This window comes from Sciurus vulgaris (genome assembly GCF_902686455.1).
Source record: "Sciurus vulgaris genome assembly, chromosome: 7".
NCBI classification, from domain to species: Eukaryota; Metazoa; Chordata; class Mammalia; order Rodentia; family Sciuridae; genus Sciurus; species Sciurus vulgaris.
Genome location: NC_136467.1, coordinates 55,208,601 through 55,222,446, shown reverse-complemented (window position 1 = coordinate 55,222,446; position 13,846 = coordinate 55,208,601). Strand labels below are relative to the sequence as shown.

The following is a 13,846-nucleotide window of genomic DNA, read 5'->3' as shown; positions in this document are numbered from 1 at the left end:
GTGGGTCACTTGGACTTAGAGCGACTGCAGGGAACACCAGGTGGCTGCCGGAGGAAAAGGCGTGTGGCGAGGTCACTGGGACTCGAAAGGCGATTGTAAGGGGCTCAGGTGGCTGCTCAGAGGAGGGGCCAGCATAGCCAGGGCGAAAAGTGCAGAGCAGGGTCCCAGGGCCTAGGCGGCTTCTTGGTGGAAGAGCCCCACAGACAAACTGAGGGGCGGAGCGAAGGCTCCAGGTTCTGCAGGCAGCTTCTCTGAGGAGAGGCAGCCTAAGGAGATTCATCTGCGAAGGGCGAGGCTTCCAAGCCCAGGAGGTAGGTCCGGGGTCCCTGGGAACATTGCAGAAGAAGGCTGCCCAGCCCAGGAGGTAATTTGTGAATAGATCGGAACCTCTGGGAGGGAAACCGACCAGCAAGACCTCCCCACTGGGTGAGTCCTCCCTGTCGGGTGAGGTTCTCCCAAAAGGACTGTAAAATCAGAGACACAGACCCAAACTGGCCTTGCATCAGCCCACATCCTACTTCCCCTTTGGGATGACCATTCATCAGCAAGTGAAGGTACCCTCTGCCCCACTAGCAGGGAATATACCCCACTGGAAGGCCACCTCCCCTAGGTTGTCAGCTTCCTTGTGGTGGAGCCCCGCATTATCACTTCCTCCAAGACTTCAGGCTACTGAAGGCTAAGAGGGGATATACTAGAAAGCTTCAGGGATATTATAAGACAATAGAGGAAATCTGCAATATCACAGCGGTCAACTGATACCTGAACAATATGAGAAAACAAGGAAAGAAAATGCTGCAAACAAATCTAGATGGTACATCAATGAAACCCAATGACAGCATGGCAGAAGAAATGACAGAAAGGGAGTTCAGAATGTACAAATTAAATGATCGGGGAAGCAAATGATGAGATGCAAGAGCAAATGCAGGCATTGAATGATCGCAACCAATCGACAGTTAAAGAGCAATACAGGAAGCAAAAGATCATTTCAATAAAGAGTTAGAGATATTGAAAAAAAAACAAACAGAAATCCTTGAAATGAAGGAAACAATAAACCAAATTAAGAACTCCATAGAAAGCATAACAATAGAAATAGAACACCTGGAAGACAAAACATCTAGTGAAGATAAATATTTAACCTTGAAAACAAAGTTGAACAAACAGAGAAGATGGTAGAAATCATGAACAGAACCTCCAAGAACTATGGATATCATGAAAAGCCAATTAAGAATTATTGGGATTGAGGAAGGCTTAGAGAAACAGACCAAAAGGAATGAACAATCTATTCAATGAAATACTATCAGAAAATTTCCCAAATCTGAAGAATGAAATGGAAGATCAAGTACAAAGGCTTATAGGACCCCAAATATACAAAATTACAACAGACCCACACCAAGGCACATTATAATGAAAATAGCCTCACTACAAAATAAAGACAGAATTTTATTTTATTTCTTTTATTTTTTTATTTTATTGTAAACAAATGGGATACATGTTGCCTCTCTGTTTGTACATGGCGCAAAGGCATTCCATTTGTGTATCATAAATCCACATACAATAATGTTGTTTGATTCATTCTGTTATTTTTTCCCCTTCCCCCACCCCTCCCACCCCTCTTTAACCCTCTATACAGTACTTCTTCCTCCAACTTGCCCCCCTCCCTAACCCTAACTCTAACCCTAACACTAACCTTCCCTCCCCCCATTATGTGTCATCCTCCACTTATTAGCGATATCATTCGTCCCTTGTCTTTTTGAGATTGGCTTATCTCACTTAGCATGATATTCTCCAATTTCATCCATTTGCCTGCAAATGCCATAATTTTGTCATTCTTTATGGCTGAGTAATATTCCATTGTGTATATATACCACAGTTTCTTTATCCACTCATCAATTGAAGGGCATCTAGGTTGGTTCCATAGTCTGGCTATTGTGGAATTGAGCAGCTATGAACATTGATGTGGCTGTATCTCTGAGTATGCTGATTTTAGATCCTTTGGGTATAGGCCAAGGAGTGGGATAGCTGGGTCAAATGGAGGGTCCATTCCAAGTTTTCTAAGGAATCTCCACACTGCTTTCCAGAGTGGCTGCACTAATTTGCAGCCCCACCAGCAATGTATGAGTGTACCTTTCTCCCCACATCCTCGCCAACACCTGTTGCTTGTATTTTTGATAATCGCCATTCTAAATTGGGGTGAGATGGAATCTTAGGGTGGTTTTGATTTGCATAAAATAAAGACAGAATTTAAAGGCCCGCAAGATAGAGGAATCAAATTACATTCAGGGGGAAACCAATACGAATATCAGCAGATTTTTCAATCCAGACCCGAAAAGCTAGAAGGGCCTGGAACAAACATTTTTCAAGCCCTGAAAGAAATGGATGCCAACCGAGAATCTATACCAGCAAAACTGACCTTCAATTTGATGATGAAATAAAATCCTTCCATGAGAAACAAAAGCTAAAAGAAGTTTACAAAAGAAAGCCAGCATTACAGAACATTCTCAGCAAAATATCCACGAGGAAGATATGAAAACAAGAAACAAATCAGCAATGGGAGGAACTATCCTAAAGGAATGGTCAAATAAAGGAAGAACCAGTCGTCTCAAAATAAATAAATAAATAAATAAAATGAACCAAATGACCAGAATACTAATCATATCTCAATAATAACCCTGAATATTAATGGACTGAACTCATCAATCAAAGACATAGACTGGCAGATTGGATCAAAAAGAAAGATCCACAATATGTTGCCTGCAAGAGACTCACCTCATAGAAAGAGATACCCATAGACTAAAGGTGAAAGGATGGGGGAAAACATACCATGCACATGGACTCAGCAAAAAAGCTGGGGTATCTCTTTCTATGAGGTGAGTCTCTTGCAGGCAACATATTGTTGGATCTTTCTTTTTAATCCAATCTGCCAGTCTATGTCTTTTGATTGATGAATTCAGGCCATTAACATTCAGGGTTATTATTGAGATATGATTTGGTTTCCCGGTCATTTGGTTCATTTTTTAAATTTTATTTATTTATTTGTTTGACAGAACTTGGCTCCTCCTTTATTTGACAATTCCTTTAGGATAATTCCTCCCTTTGCTGATTTGCTTCTTTGTTTTTCATATCTTCCTCATGGAATATTTGCTGAGAATGTTCTATAATGCTGGCTTTGTTTTGTAAATTCTTTTAGCTTTTGTTTATCATGGAAGGATTTTATTTTATCATCAAATTTGAAGGTAAGTTTTACTGGGTATAAGATTTCTTGGTTGGCATCCATTTTCTTTCAGGGCTTGAAAATGTTGTTCCAGGCCCTTCTAGCTTTTAGGGTCTGGATTGAAAAATCTGCTGATATCCGTATTGGTTTCCCCCTGAATGTAATTTGGTTCTTTTCTCTCACAGCCTTTATAATTCTGTCTTTATTTTGTATGTTAGGCATTTTCATTATAATGTGCCTTGGTGTGGGTCTGTTGTAATTTTGTGTATTTGGAGTCCTATAAGCCTCTTGAACTTGATTTTCCATTTCATTCTTCAGATTTGGGAAATTTTCTGATATATTTCATTGAATAGATTGTTCATTCCTTTGGTTTTTCTCTAAGCCTTCCTCAATCCCAATAATTCTTAAATTTGGCCTTTTCATGATATCCCATAGTTCTTGTAGATTCTGTTCATGATTTCTTACCATCTTCTCTGTTTGTTCAACTTTGTTTTCAAGGTTAAATATTTTGTCTTCAATGTCTGAGGTTCTGTCTTCCAGGTTTATCCTACTGGATATGCTTTCTATGGAGTTCTTAATTTGGTTTATTGTTTCCTTCATGTCAAGGATTTCTGTTTGTTTTTTTTTCAATATCTCTAACTCTTTATTGAAATGATCTTTTGCTTCCTGTATTTGCTCTTTTAACTTTCGATTGGTGCGATCATTCAATGCCTGCATTTGCTCTTTCATCTCATCGTTTGCTTCCCTGATCATTTTAATTATGTACAATCTGAACTCCTTTCTGTCATTTCTTCTGCCACGCTGTCATTGGGTTTTATTGATGTAACATCTAGATTTGTTTGCAGCATTTTCTTTCCTTGTTTTCTCATATTGTTCAGGTATAAGTGGACCGCTGAGATATGCAGATTTCCTTTATTGACTTACAATGTCCCTGAAGATTTCTATATATATCCCCTTTTAGCCTTCAGTAGGCTGAAGTCTTGGAGGAAGTTGATAATGCGGTGCTCCACAAGGAATCTGCCTCTCTAGGAGTGGTGGCCTTCAGGTGGGGTATATTCCCTGCTAGTGGGCAGAGGTGCCTCCACTTGTTGACCAATGGTCCTCCCAAGGGGAACTAGGCTGCGGGCTGAGGCAAGGCCTGTTTGGGCCTGTGTCTCTGGTTTTACCGTCCTTGTGGGGAAACCTCACCCAGCAGGGAAGACTCACCTGGTGGGGAGGTCTCGCTGGTCAGTTCCCTCCTAGAGGTTCCCCTCAATTTACAGCTACCACCTGGGCTGGGCTGCCTTCCTCTGCAAAGTTCCCAGGGGCCCGGCCCTACCTCCTGGGCCTGGGAGCCTCACCCTTCGCAGATGAATCTCCTTTGGCTGCCCTTCCTCAGAGAATCTGCCCGCAGGCCTGGAACCTTCGCTCCGCCCCTAAGCCTGTCTCTGTGTGGCTCTTCCACCAAGAAGCCTCCTAGATCCTGGGACCCTGCTCTGCACCTAATTGCCTGGCTATGCGGCCCCTCCTCTGAGCAGCCACCTGGGGCCCCGTACAATCGCTCTGAGTCCCAGAGACCCGCCGCACGCCTCTTCCTCCAGACAGCCGCCCAGTATTCCGGTGCAGTCACTAGGAGTCCAAGCAACTCACTGCATGCCTCCTCCTCCCACCAACCACCCGTAGCCCAGGGCAATCAATCACTCCGAGTCAAAATGACCCTTCTTGTTCCTCCTCCTCCTCCAGGTAACTCCCTGGGTGTTCAGGAGCGGTCACTCTGAGTGGCTCTGAATCCACATGGCCCGCTGCACGCGTCCTCTGGGTAGCTGCCCGGAGCTCTGGTGCAGCCACTGGAGACCAAGCGATCCACCGCGCTTCTCCTCCAGGCAGCCCCCTGTGTTCAGGAGCGGTCGGTTTAAGTCCAAACAACTCAGCACTCGCCTTCTCCTCTGAGCAGCCGCCTGGAGCTCCAATGCAGTCACTGCGAGTCCAAACGCCCTGCCGCACTCCTCCTCTTCCTCCTCCTCCTCCTCCTCCTCCTCTGGGCAGGCCCCGGTGTTCAGAAATGGTCTGAATCCAAACAGCTTGCCGCGCAGCTTCTCCTCTGGCAACCGCCTGTAGCTCTGGTGCAGTCACTCCGAATCCAAGCGGCCACGCTCCTCCTCCTCCTCCTCTGGGCAGGCCCCGGTTTCAGAAATGGTCTGAATCCAAACAGCTTGCCGCGCAGCTTCTCCTCTGGCAACGCGCCTGTAGCTCTGGTGCAGTCACTCCGAATCCAAGCGGGCCACGCTCCTCCTCCTCCTCCTCAGGGCAGGCCCCCGGTGTCCTGAGTCCACACAGCTCTCCTCGCCGCTCCTCCCCTATGCAGCCTCGGAGCCCCAGTGGTGGCGTCCGAGTCCCAGCGCTGTGCTGAGCGCGTACTTCTCCTTCTGATGAGACAATTCAGACCTTTCTTCCGGAATGTCCTTGTTGCTAGTGATTGTTATTGCTGTATGTATCCTGGCTTTTATGTGTAAGATGAAACCTATTCATATAGGGTTGTCAATTTGCCCAAGTATGATGAAACTTTAAGGATCATGAAAATTACTGGAATGTGAATGTACTTTCTTTAGGGAGTAATTATAAAACAATCAGGCTTTGAGAAATTGTCTCTTTTTAGTTGAGAAAGACAATATTGGTCCCCTGTGAAGTGAGAAATTATCTTGCTTATCTAAAATTTGGTTTAAGTATTTAAATTTAAATACATATATTCTTTTTTTTTTTTTTTTTCTTGTGGTGCTGGGATCGAACCCAGGGCCTTAGTGCTTGCAAGGCAAGCCCTCTACCAACTGAGCTATCTCCCCAGCCCAATACATGTATTCTTACCAAAACTTTTAGGAATGAACTGACAGTGTCAGCCTCAAAGATCGTAATCCTTGGGGCTGGGGTTGTGGCTCAGTGGTAGAGCACTTGCCTACCAGGTTGAGGCACTGGGTTTGATCCCTCAGTACCAGTGAAAATAAATAAATAAAATAAAGGTATTGTGTCCATCTACAACTAAAAAAAGTTTTAAAAGATGTTAATTCTAAAATGTTAATTTCCCTTTCTTTTTTTAAGTATTTAAATTTTTTTTTTAAATTTTTACAGACTACATTTTGATTCATTGTACACAAATGGGGGTACAACTTTTCATTTCTATGGGTGTACACAGTAATTTTCCTTTCTTATTAGGTAGACATCTTTGTATATATTGGCCATAATATATGTGTCTTTTTCTTCAGAGATGCCTCCAGTCTAGTCTCCTCTAGGAGAAACAATTTCATTCCTATGGGTTCCACTGTACTTCTTTGTCAATGATTTTCACGTCTTTACCTCTATACCCCAACTCCTTTCTGAGTTTTAATTCAGATTTTCTAAGAACTGCTTAGTTTCTTTATCCCAAATGCCCTTCAGAAATGACATAAGATCATACATCAAAATGCTTATTATTACCCTTCCAAACGACTTTCCCTCAGACTCACAGTCCTCAGAGGCGTTTGGGTCTCTAACTCCTTCCTGCTCCTTCTATATAACTGCTAAGTCCTGGCCCACCTCCTCTGCATTCATACTGCCATTTCTTCTATTACTATGTAGTTCAGTCCTTAGTGTAGCTCTCCAGGACTAATGCAATAGCCTTTTTACAATGGAGTTTTTTTTTTTTTTTCCCCGGACTACAAAAGCACAAATTTACCATGGACAAGTTGGAAAATAGAGAAAAGCATAAAAAAAGACAAAATTATCCATAATCCTGTATCCTAGAGGTTACTGCCATTTTCTTCTTTCCAGTTGTTTCTTCATGAGTCCATCTCTCTATTAGATTATATGTAGTTTTGCTTTCTTTTCTTCCTCTCCTCCTTTCTCCTTCCTCCGCTTCTTCTCTTTCTTCCTTTTCTTCCTCCTCCATTTTAGTACCAGGGATTGAACCCAGAGGTGCTTAACCACTAAGCCATATCGCCACACCTTTTCCCATGATTTATTTTGAGACAGGGTCTCACTAAGTTGCACAGGGCCTCCCTAAGTTGCTGAGGATGTTCTCAAACTTGCCATCCTTTTGTCTCAGTCTTCTGAGCCACTGGGATTACAAGTGTGAGCCACCATGCCCCACTGCATCTTCTTTTTAAACTTAACATCACATGCTATTACAAATTATTCATTATAATATATTTTAATGGTTGCATGATACTCAGCTATTTATTTAAGCTTTATACTTGTTTCACTTTAAAAATTTCAATTTCTGTCTCTGTCTACATATACCTCTATAAACCGAGATAAATATGTTAATGTATTGTATGAGATCAGGAAACTAAATTAATGAAAAGTAACTCATTATTATGAACCTGCAGGTAACCTGCTTGTTTCCTATAACTATTTTTTTTTTTTTTTTTTTTTTTTTTTTTTTTGCAGTGCTGGGGATTGAACCCAGGGCCTTTGTACTTGCAAGAGAAGCACCTCTACCAACTGAGCTATATCCCCAGCCCTCCTATAACTATTGATCTAATTTAAGGAACAAGAAATGTGAAAAAAAAAATCAATGACTAACACTCCCACTCACTCCTTTCTTTCAGGGACTAGGTGAAAGAGTGTTTAGAGACCTAAGAGAAACAATGGAGCTAACCAGTTATCTAATTTCTCTATGATTCAATTTTCTTATTTCCAAAATGAGATAATAAAAGTTTCTATACCATAGAATTACTGTAAGGATTAAGTATATTAACTTGAATAAAATATAGTCAAACAGTCCCTGGGTACTTAGTAAATTGCAAATACACGTATGCTATCATCAGTATTGTGAATATCATTTCATTCTCTTCTGGTGGATATTAAGGCAAGAGTTCTGGTTGGAAATTCAGGTGAAGTTTTGAAGTCTGAGGACCTGGAAATTGGCCCTGCCTGGCACTGGTAAATGGGATAATGCTCTGGACAGTGAAGAGGTCTTAACTAAATTGTTAAAAGGCTACTGGGAAAGAGTCCAGCACAATACATGGGCTTAGAAGGTTCACAACTACAACTGGGCACTAGAATGCTGTGGGCAGCACTGGAGACACCAAGGCCCAGGCCCCATTCTCCTTCCCTGACACTCTGATTTAGATTGTTTTAGGGTAGGAGATCCTGGCATCAATATTTGTTCAAACTCCACTTGAGCTTTTAATGTGTAGCCCAAGTAAGAATTTACATGAATATACAGAGAAAAATTCTTAAATTTCTGTCATACTGCAATTCACCTTTAGGAATGAGGAAATAAAAATCAATAAATGCATAATTCTACATATATTAAGATACCGGATTGGTTCTTTAAACCACCATTCAGAAAGAATGACTTCAAGAATTTCAGGAGACAATGGCTCGCTTTTCCACTAGACTTGTCTTGATTGCTTCTTCTTCTTCTGTAAGTTGTACTTCTGGAGGCTACAGACAAAAATCAGAAAATAAAACAAGTTTTTTAACTATACATTAATGAATACTATTATAGTACATATTTGATTAGGATTAGACCTAATTTTTCTCTGATGTCTTTATTATTCTTTTGCTTGTAAACATTCAAAATTTTGAGCTCTCTTCTTTTTAAAGTTTCTTTATTTATTTATTATGTGTTCTAATTAGGCACACATGACAATAGAATGCACTATCATACATAAATGGAGTATAACTTCTCATTCTTCTGGTTGCACATGATGTAGAATCACACTGGTTGTGTAAATATATATGCACACAGGGTAATAATGTTCCATTCAATCTACTATTCTTCCTACTCCCAAAACCCCCTTCCCCTCCCTTTACTCCCTTCTGTCTAATCCAAAGTACTTCTATTCTTCCCTAGTCCCCCCAATTATGAATTAGCATCCACACATCAGAGAAAACATTTGGCCTTTGGTTCTTTGGGATTGGTTTATTTTTCTTAGCACAATATTCTCCAGTTCCGTTTATTTACCTGGAAATGCCGTTATTTCATTCTTCTTTAAGAATGAGTAATATTCCATTGTATATAAATGTGATATATATATCACATTTTCATCTCTTGAAGGGCATCTTGATTGGTTCCATAGTTTTGCTATTGTGAATTGAGCTGCTATAAATATTGATGTGGCTGCATCACTGTAGTATGCTGATTTTAAGTCCTGTGAGTACAAATCAAGGAGTAGGATAGTTGGGTCAAATGGTGGTTCCATTCTAAGTTTTCTGATGAATCTTCATACTGCTTTCCAGAGTGGCTGTACCAATTTGCAGTCCTACCAGCGACGTATGAGTATACCTTTTCCTGCACATCCTTACCAACATTTATTGTTGCTTATATTCTTGATAATTGCCATTCTGACTAGAGTGAGATGAAATCTTAGAGTAGTTTTGATTGCATTTCTCTAATTGCTAGAGATGATGAACATTTTTTCATATATTTGTTGATCATTGTATTTCTTCTGTGAAGTATCTGTTCAGTTCCTTAGCCCATTTATTGATTAGGTATTTGTGTTTTTGGCATTGAGTTTTCTGAGTTCTCTACATATCCTGGAGATGAATGCTCTACCTGAGGTGCAGGTGGTAAAGATTTTCTTCCATTCGATAGGTTCTCTCTTCATGTTATTGATTGTCTCTTTGCTGAGAAGAAACTTTTGAGTTTAAATCCATCCCATTTATTGATTCTTGGTTTTATTTCTTGCACTTTAGGAGTCTTGTTAAGGAAGTCAGTACCTAAGCCAACACGGTGGAGATTTGGGCCTACTTTTGCTTCTATTAGGTGCAGGGTCTCTGTTCAAGGGAATAAGTCCTTGTCCACTTTGGGTTGTGTTTTTGTGCAGTGTTAGAGATAGAGGTTTAATTTCAATTTGTCACATATGAATTTCTAGTTTTCCCTAGCACCATTTTTTGAATAGGCTATCTTTTCTACAATGTATATTTTTGGCACCTTTGCCTAATATGAGATAACTGTATTTATGTGGGTTTGTCTCCGTGTCTTCTCTTCTGTACCTTCGGTCTATGTATCTGTATTGGTGCCAATACCAGGACATTTTTGTTCCTATAGCTCGTAGTATATAAGTGTGGTATTGTGATGCCTCCTGCTTCATTCTTTTTGCTAAGTATTGCCTTGGCAATTCTGAGAAATAAGAGTATTTTTCCAAATGAATTTTATGATTGCTTTATCTATTTCTATGAAGAATGTCATTGGAATTTTAATAGGAATTGCATTGAATCTGTGTCACATTTTTGATAGTATGGCCATTTTGACATTATTAATTCTGCCTATCCAACAGCATGGGAGATCTTTTCATCTTCTAAGTCTTCTTCGATTCTTTCTTTAGTGTTCTGTAGTTTTCCTTGTAGAGGTCTTTCACTTCTTTTGTGAGATTGATTCCCAAGTTTTTATTTTATTTTTTATTTTTTGAGGATATTGTGAATGGGGTGGTTTTCCCAATTTTTCTTCTCTTTCAGTTTGTTCATCACTGATATTCAGGAACATATTTCATTTATGGATGTTGATTTTATATCCTGCTACTTTTGCTGAACTTGTTTATTAGTTTTAGAAGTTTTCTGGTGGAATTTTTTGGGTCTTCTAATATAGCATTATGTCATAGGCAAACAGTGCTAGTTTGAGTTCTTCTTTTTCAACTGGTATTCCTTTAATATCTTTTGTCTGTCTAATTGCTCTGGTTAGAGTTTCAAGGATGATGTTGAATAGAAGTGGTGACAGAGAGTATCCTCATTTTGTTCCAATTTTTAGAGGCAATGATTTCAATTTTTTCTCCATTTAGAATGATGTTGGTCTTGGGCTTACCATAGATAACTTTTATAATGTTGAGGTATGTTCCTACTATCTTTATTTTTTCTAGTGTTTAAACATGAAGTGGTGCTGTATTTTGTCAAATGCTTTTTCTGCATCTATGGAGATAAACATATGATTCTTATCTTTAAGTCTATTGGTTTGATGAATCACAATTATTGAATTCCATGTGTTGAACTATCCTTGCATCTCTGGGATGAACCCTGCCTGATCATGGTGCACTATCTTTTTAATACATTTTTGTATGTAATTTATCAGAATTTTATTGAGAATTTTTGCATCTATGTTCATCAGGAATATTGGTGTGAATTTGCTTTCCTTGATGTGTCTTGTCTGGTTTTGGTATCAGTGATACTAGCCTCATAGAATGAGTTTGGGAGGGTTCCCTCCTTTCTATTTCATGGAATAATTTGAGGAGTACTGGTATTAGTTTTTCTTTGAAGGTCTTGTAGAACTCGATTGAGAATTCTTCTATTCCTGGGCTTTTCTTGGTTGGCAGGTTTTTGATGTCATCTTCTATTTCCTTGCTTGAAATTGCTCTGTTTAAATTGTGTATTCACTTTGGGTAGGTCATATGTCTTAGAAATTTGTCAATGTATTTGAGATTTTTCTATTTTGTTGGAGTATAAATTTTCTGATTATCTTCTGTATTTAAGTAGTGTCTGTCATGATATTCCCTTTTTCATCATGAATTTTAGTAATTTGAGTTTCTCTCTCTCTTTTTTTTTTTAATTAGCATGGCTAAGGGTCTATGAATTTTGCTGATTTTTTTCAAAGAACCAACTTTTGTTTTGTCAATTTTTTCTATTGTTTCTTTTGTTTCAGTTTCATTGATTTCAGCTCTGATTTTAATTATTTCCTGTAGTCTACTATTTTTGATGTTGATCTGTTCTTTTTCTAGGGCTTCATGGTGTAATGTTAAGTCATTTATTTGTTGACTTTTTGTTCTTTTAATGAATGAGCTCGATGCAATGAACTTTCCTTTTAGTACTGCTTTCATAGTGTCCCAGAGATTATGAAATGTTGTGTTGATGTTCTCATTTACCTCTAAGAATTTTATCTCCTCCCTGATTTCTTTGGCTATCCATTCATCATTCAATAGTATATTATTTAGTCTCCAGGTGTTAGAGTAGCTTTTTAAATTTTATCCTTGATTTTTAATTTTATTCCATTATGATTGGATGGGATGCAGGTTATTACCTCTATTTTTTCATATTTGCTAAGAGTTGCTTGTGGCATAAAAATGGTTTTTCAATTATTGTCTAAAATATAAACAGTAATTTGCAAAAGGGTTTACAATTTCAAATCGTGAACAAAGACATAACAGAAGTGTAGGATGTGATGTTTCTGAGGAAGAAGGAGAGAATAAAGAAGTAAAAATTATAGGAAGAGTGAAAGAGGAATTAATAGAGGTTGGCTGTGAACAGCAGAAAAGAGAGAATCAAGGGAAACATAAGTGAGAGGAAAAATATCTATAAAGTAAAAGTATATACAAAGTATATATAAAAATATAGGACTGGGGATATAGCTCAGTTGGTAGAGTTTTTTCCTCACATGCACAAAGCCCTGGGTTTCAATCCCCAGCACCACAAAAAAAATTACACATATATATATATATATTTATATATATATATATATATATAAAGTAAAAATAAAAAATTCACAACAAAACTGTAATATACTATTCAGACACCCCAGTCCTCAATAAACTGATGCATGAAAATACTTGGCTTCTAAAATGGTAGAGATGTGAGAGAGGAAAAATGAAGGAAAAGAAAAAAAGACCTCAATGTAAAATTGATAAGTGTTCTGTTGGAGTTCAAAAGTTTATCAACTTCCCTTCTCAGCTGATAGGCAGGGGTTGTTTCGAGTTTGATAGTTGTTCCATCATCAGGATGGTGAAGACAAAATATATGAAGACAATTGCAAGTCCATGTTGGAAGATTGCACCCTGGGAATCTCCTGTGGGTTCCACTTGTGTGGTGTAGGGGTCTGCTCTTGGCCCCTTATGTTGCCTGAAGACCCCACAATTCCTGGACTCTGATTTAGTTCTCCAAATTTGATCTCTCTCACTCCTGCCTTTTCAAATACCAGGTCAGGCACTTGTTTCCCAGGTGGTCCTGAACACTGGGGCACGGGGACTTGTGCACCAATCCAGAGAACTGTTCTGTATTGGGCAGATCAAGACCAGGTGCTGAGATCTGCAGGCCAGCTGTCTAGCTGTGAGCCATGGGCTGGATTGGGGGCTAGGGAGGGATTGGGATACTGGGGATGGGGGAGCTGGAGGACTGTGTGGGATGCCAGATTGATATTGGACCTGGCGGGTCCAGGGGATCCATGAATTCTGGACTGGGGAGGGAGTCAGGGACCAGGCTGCTGCTGGGATCTGGTGAGTGCCTGCCAGAGTGGGCTCCAGAATGTGGTGGGTGCTGGACCAGCTGGCTGTATGAGCCAAGAGCAAGATGCTCTCACACCCTCTTCCAAACTCCCCACCCACTGTAGCCAGCCCCGTCAGTCCCCCATGTGCTTCAGGAGTTGCGGAGCTGAGGAGAACTCCCAGCTCTCTTCAGCCTCTCTAAGCTGTGTTCCCCCAGGTGAATCACTCCCAGTTTCTGATTTTCCACAGAACTGCTGGGTTCAGAGAGGACCACACAGACTAGCTGCAAAACTCGTAGACCTGGGTTTCAGTTTCTGTAGGCTTTGCCATGCTACAGTCCCAACATATCTCCTGGATGGAGGATGATTGATAAACTCCAGTGGAGAGGTTTTTGTTTTACAAATTCAATTAATGAGACAAGCAGTCTGTGGTTCAGCTAGGGTGGACTGCTCCTCCAGTCTCAGAATTTTTCATTCTAAGCCTCGGGGAGATG

General features: G+C 40.0%; 1 protein-coding gene across 1 annotated transcript in view; it reads right to left on the bottom strand.

The window, feature by feature from the left end:
* Positions 1-13,846, bottom strand: part of AK9 (adenylate kinase 9) — a 204,826-nt gene that overhangs the window by 67,025 nt on the left and 123,955 nt on the right. The window contains 2 exon segments of the mRNA XM_079147365.1: positions 8,486-8,553; positions 8,555-8,611. Coding sequence (XP_079003491.1) covers positions 8,486-8,553; positions 8,555-8,611 — 125 coding nt within the window.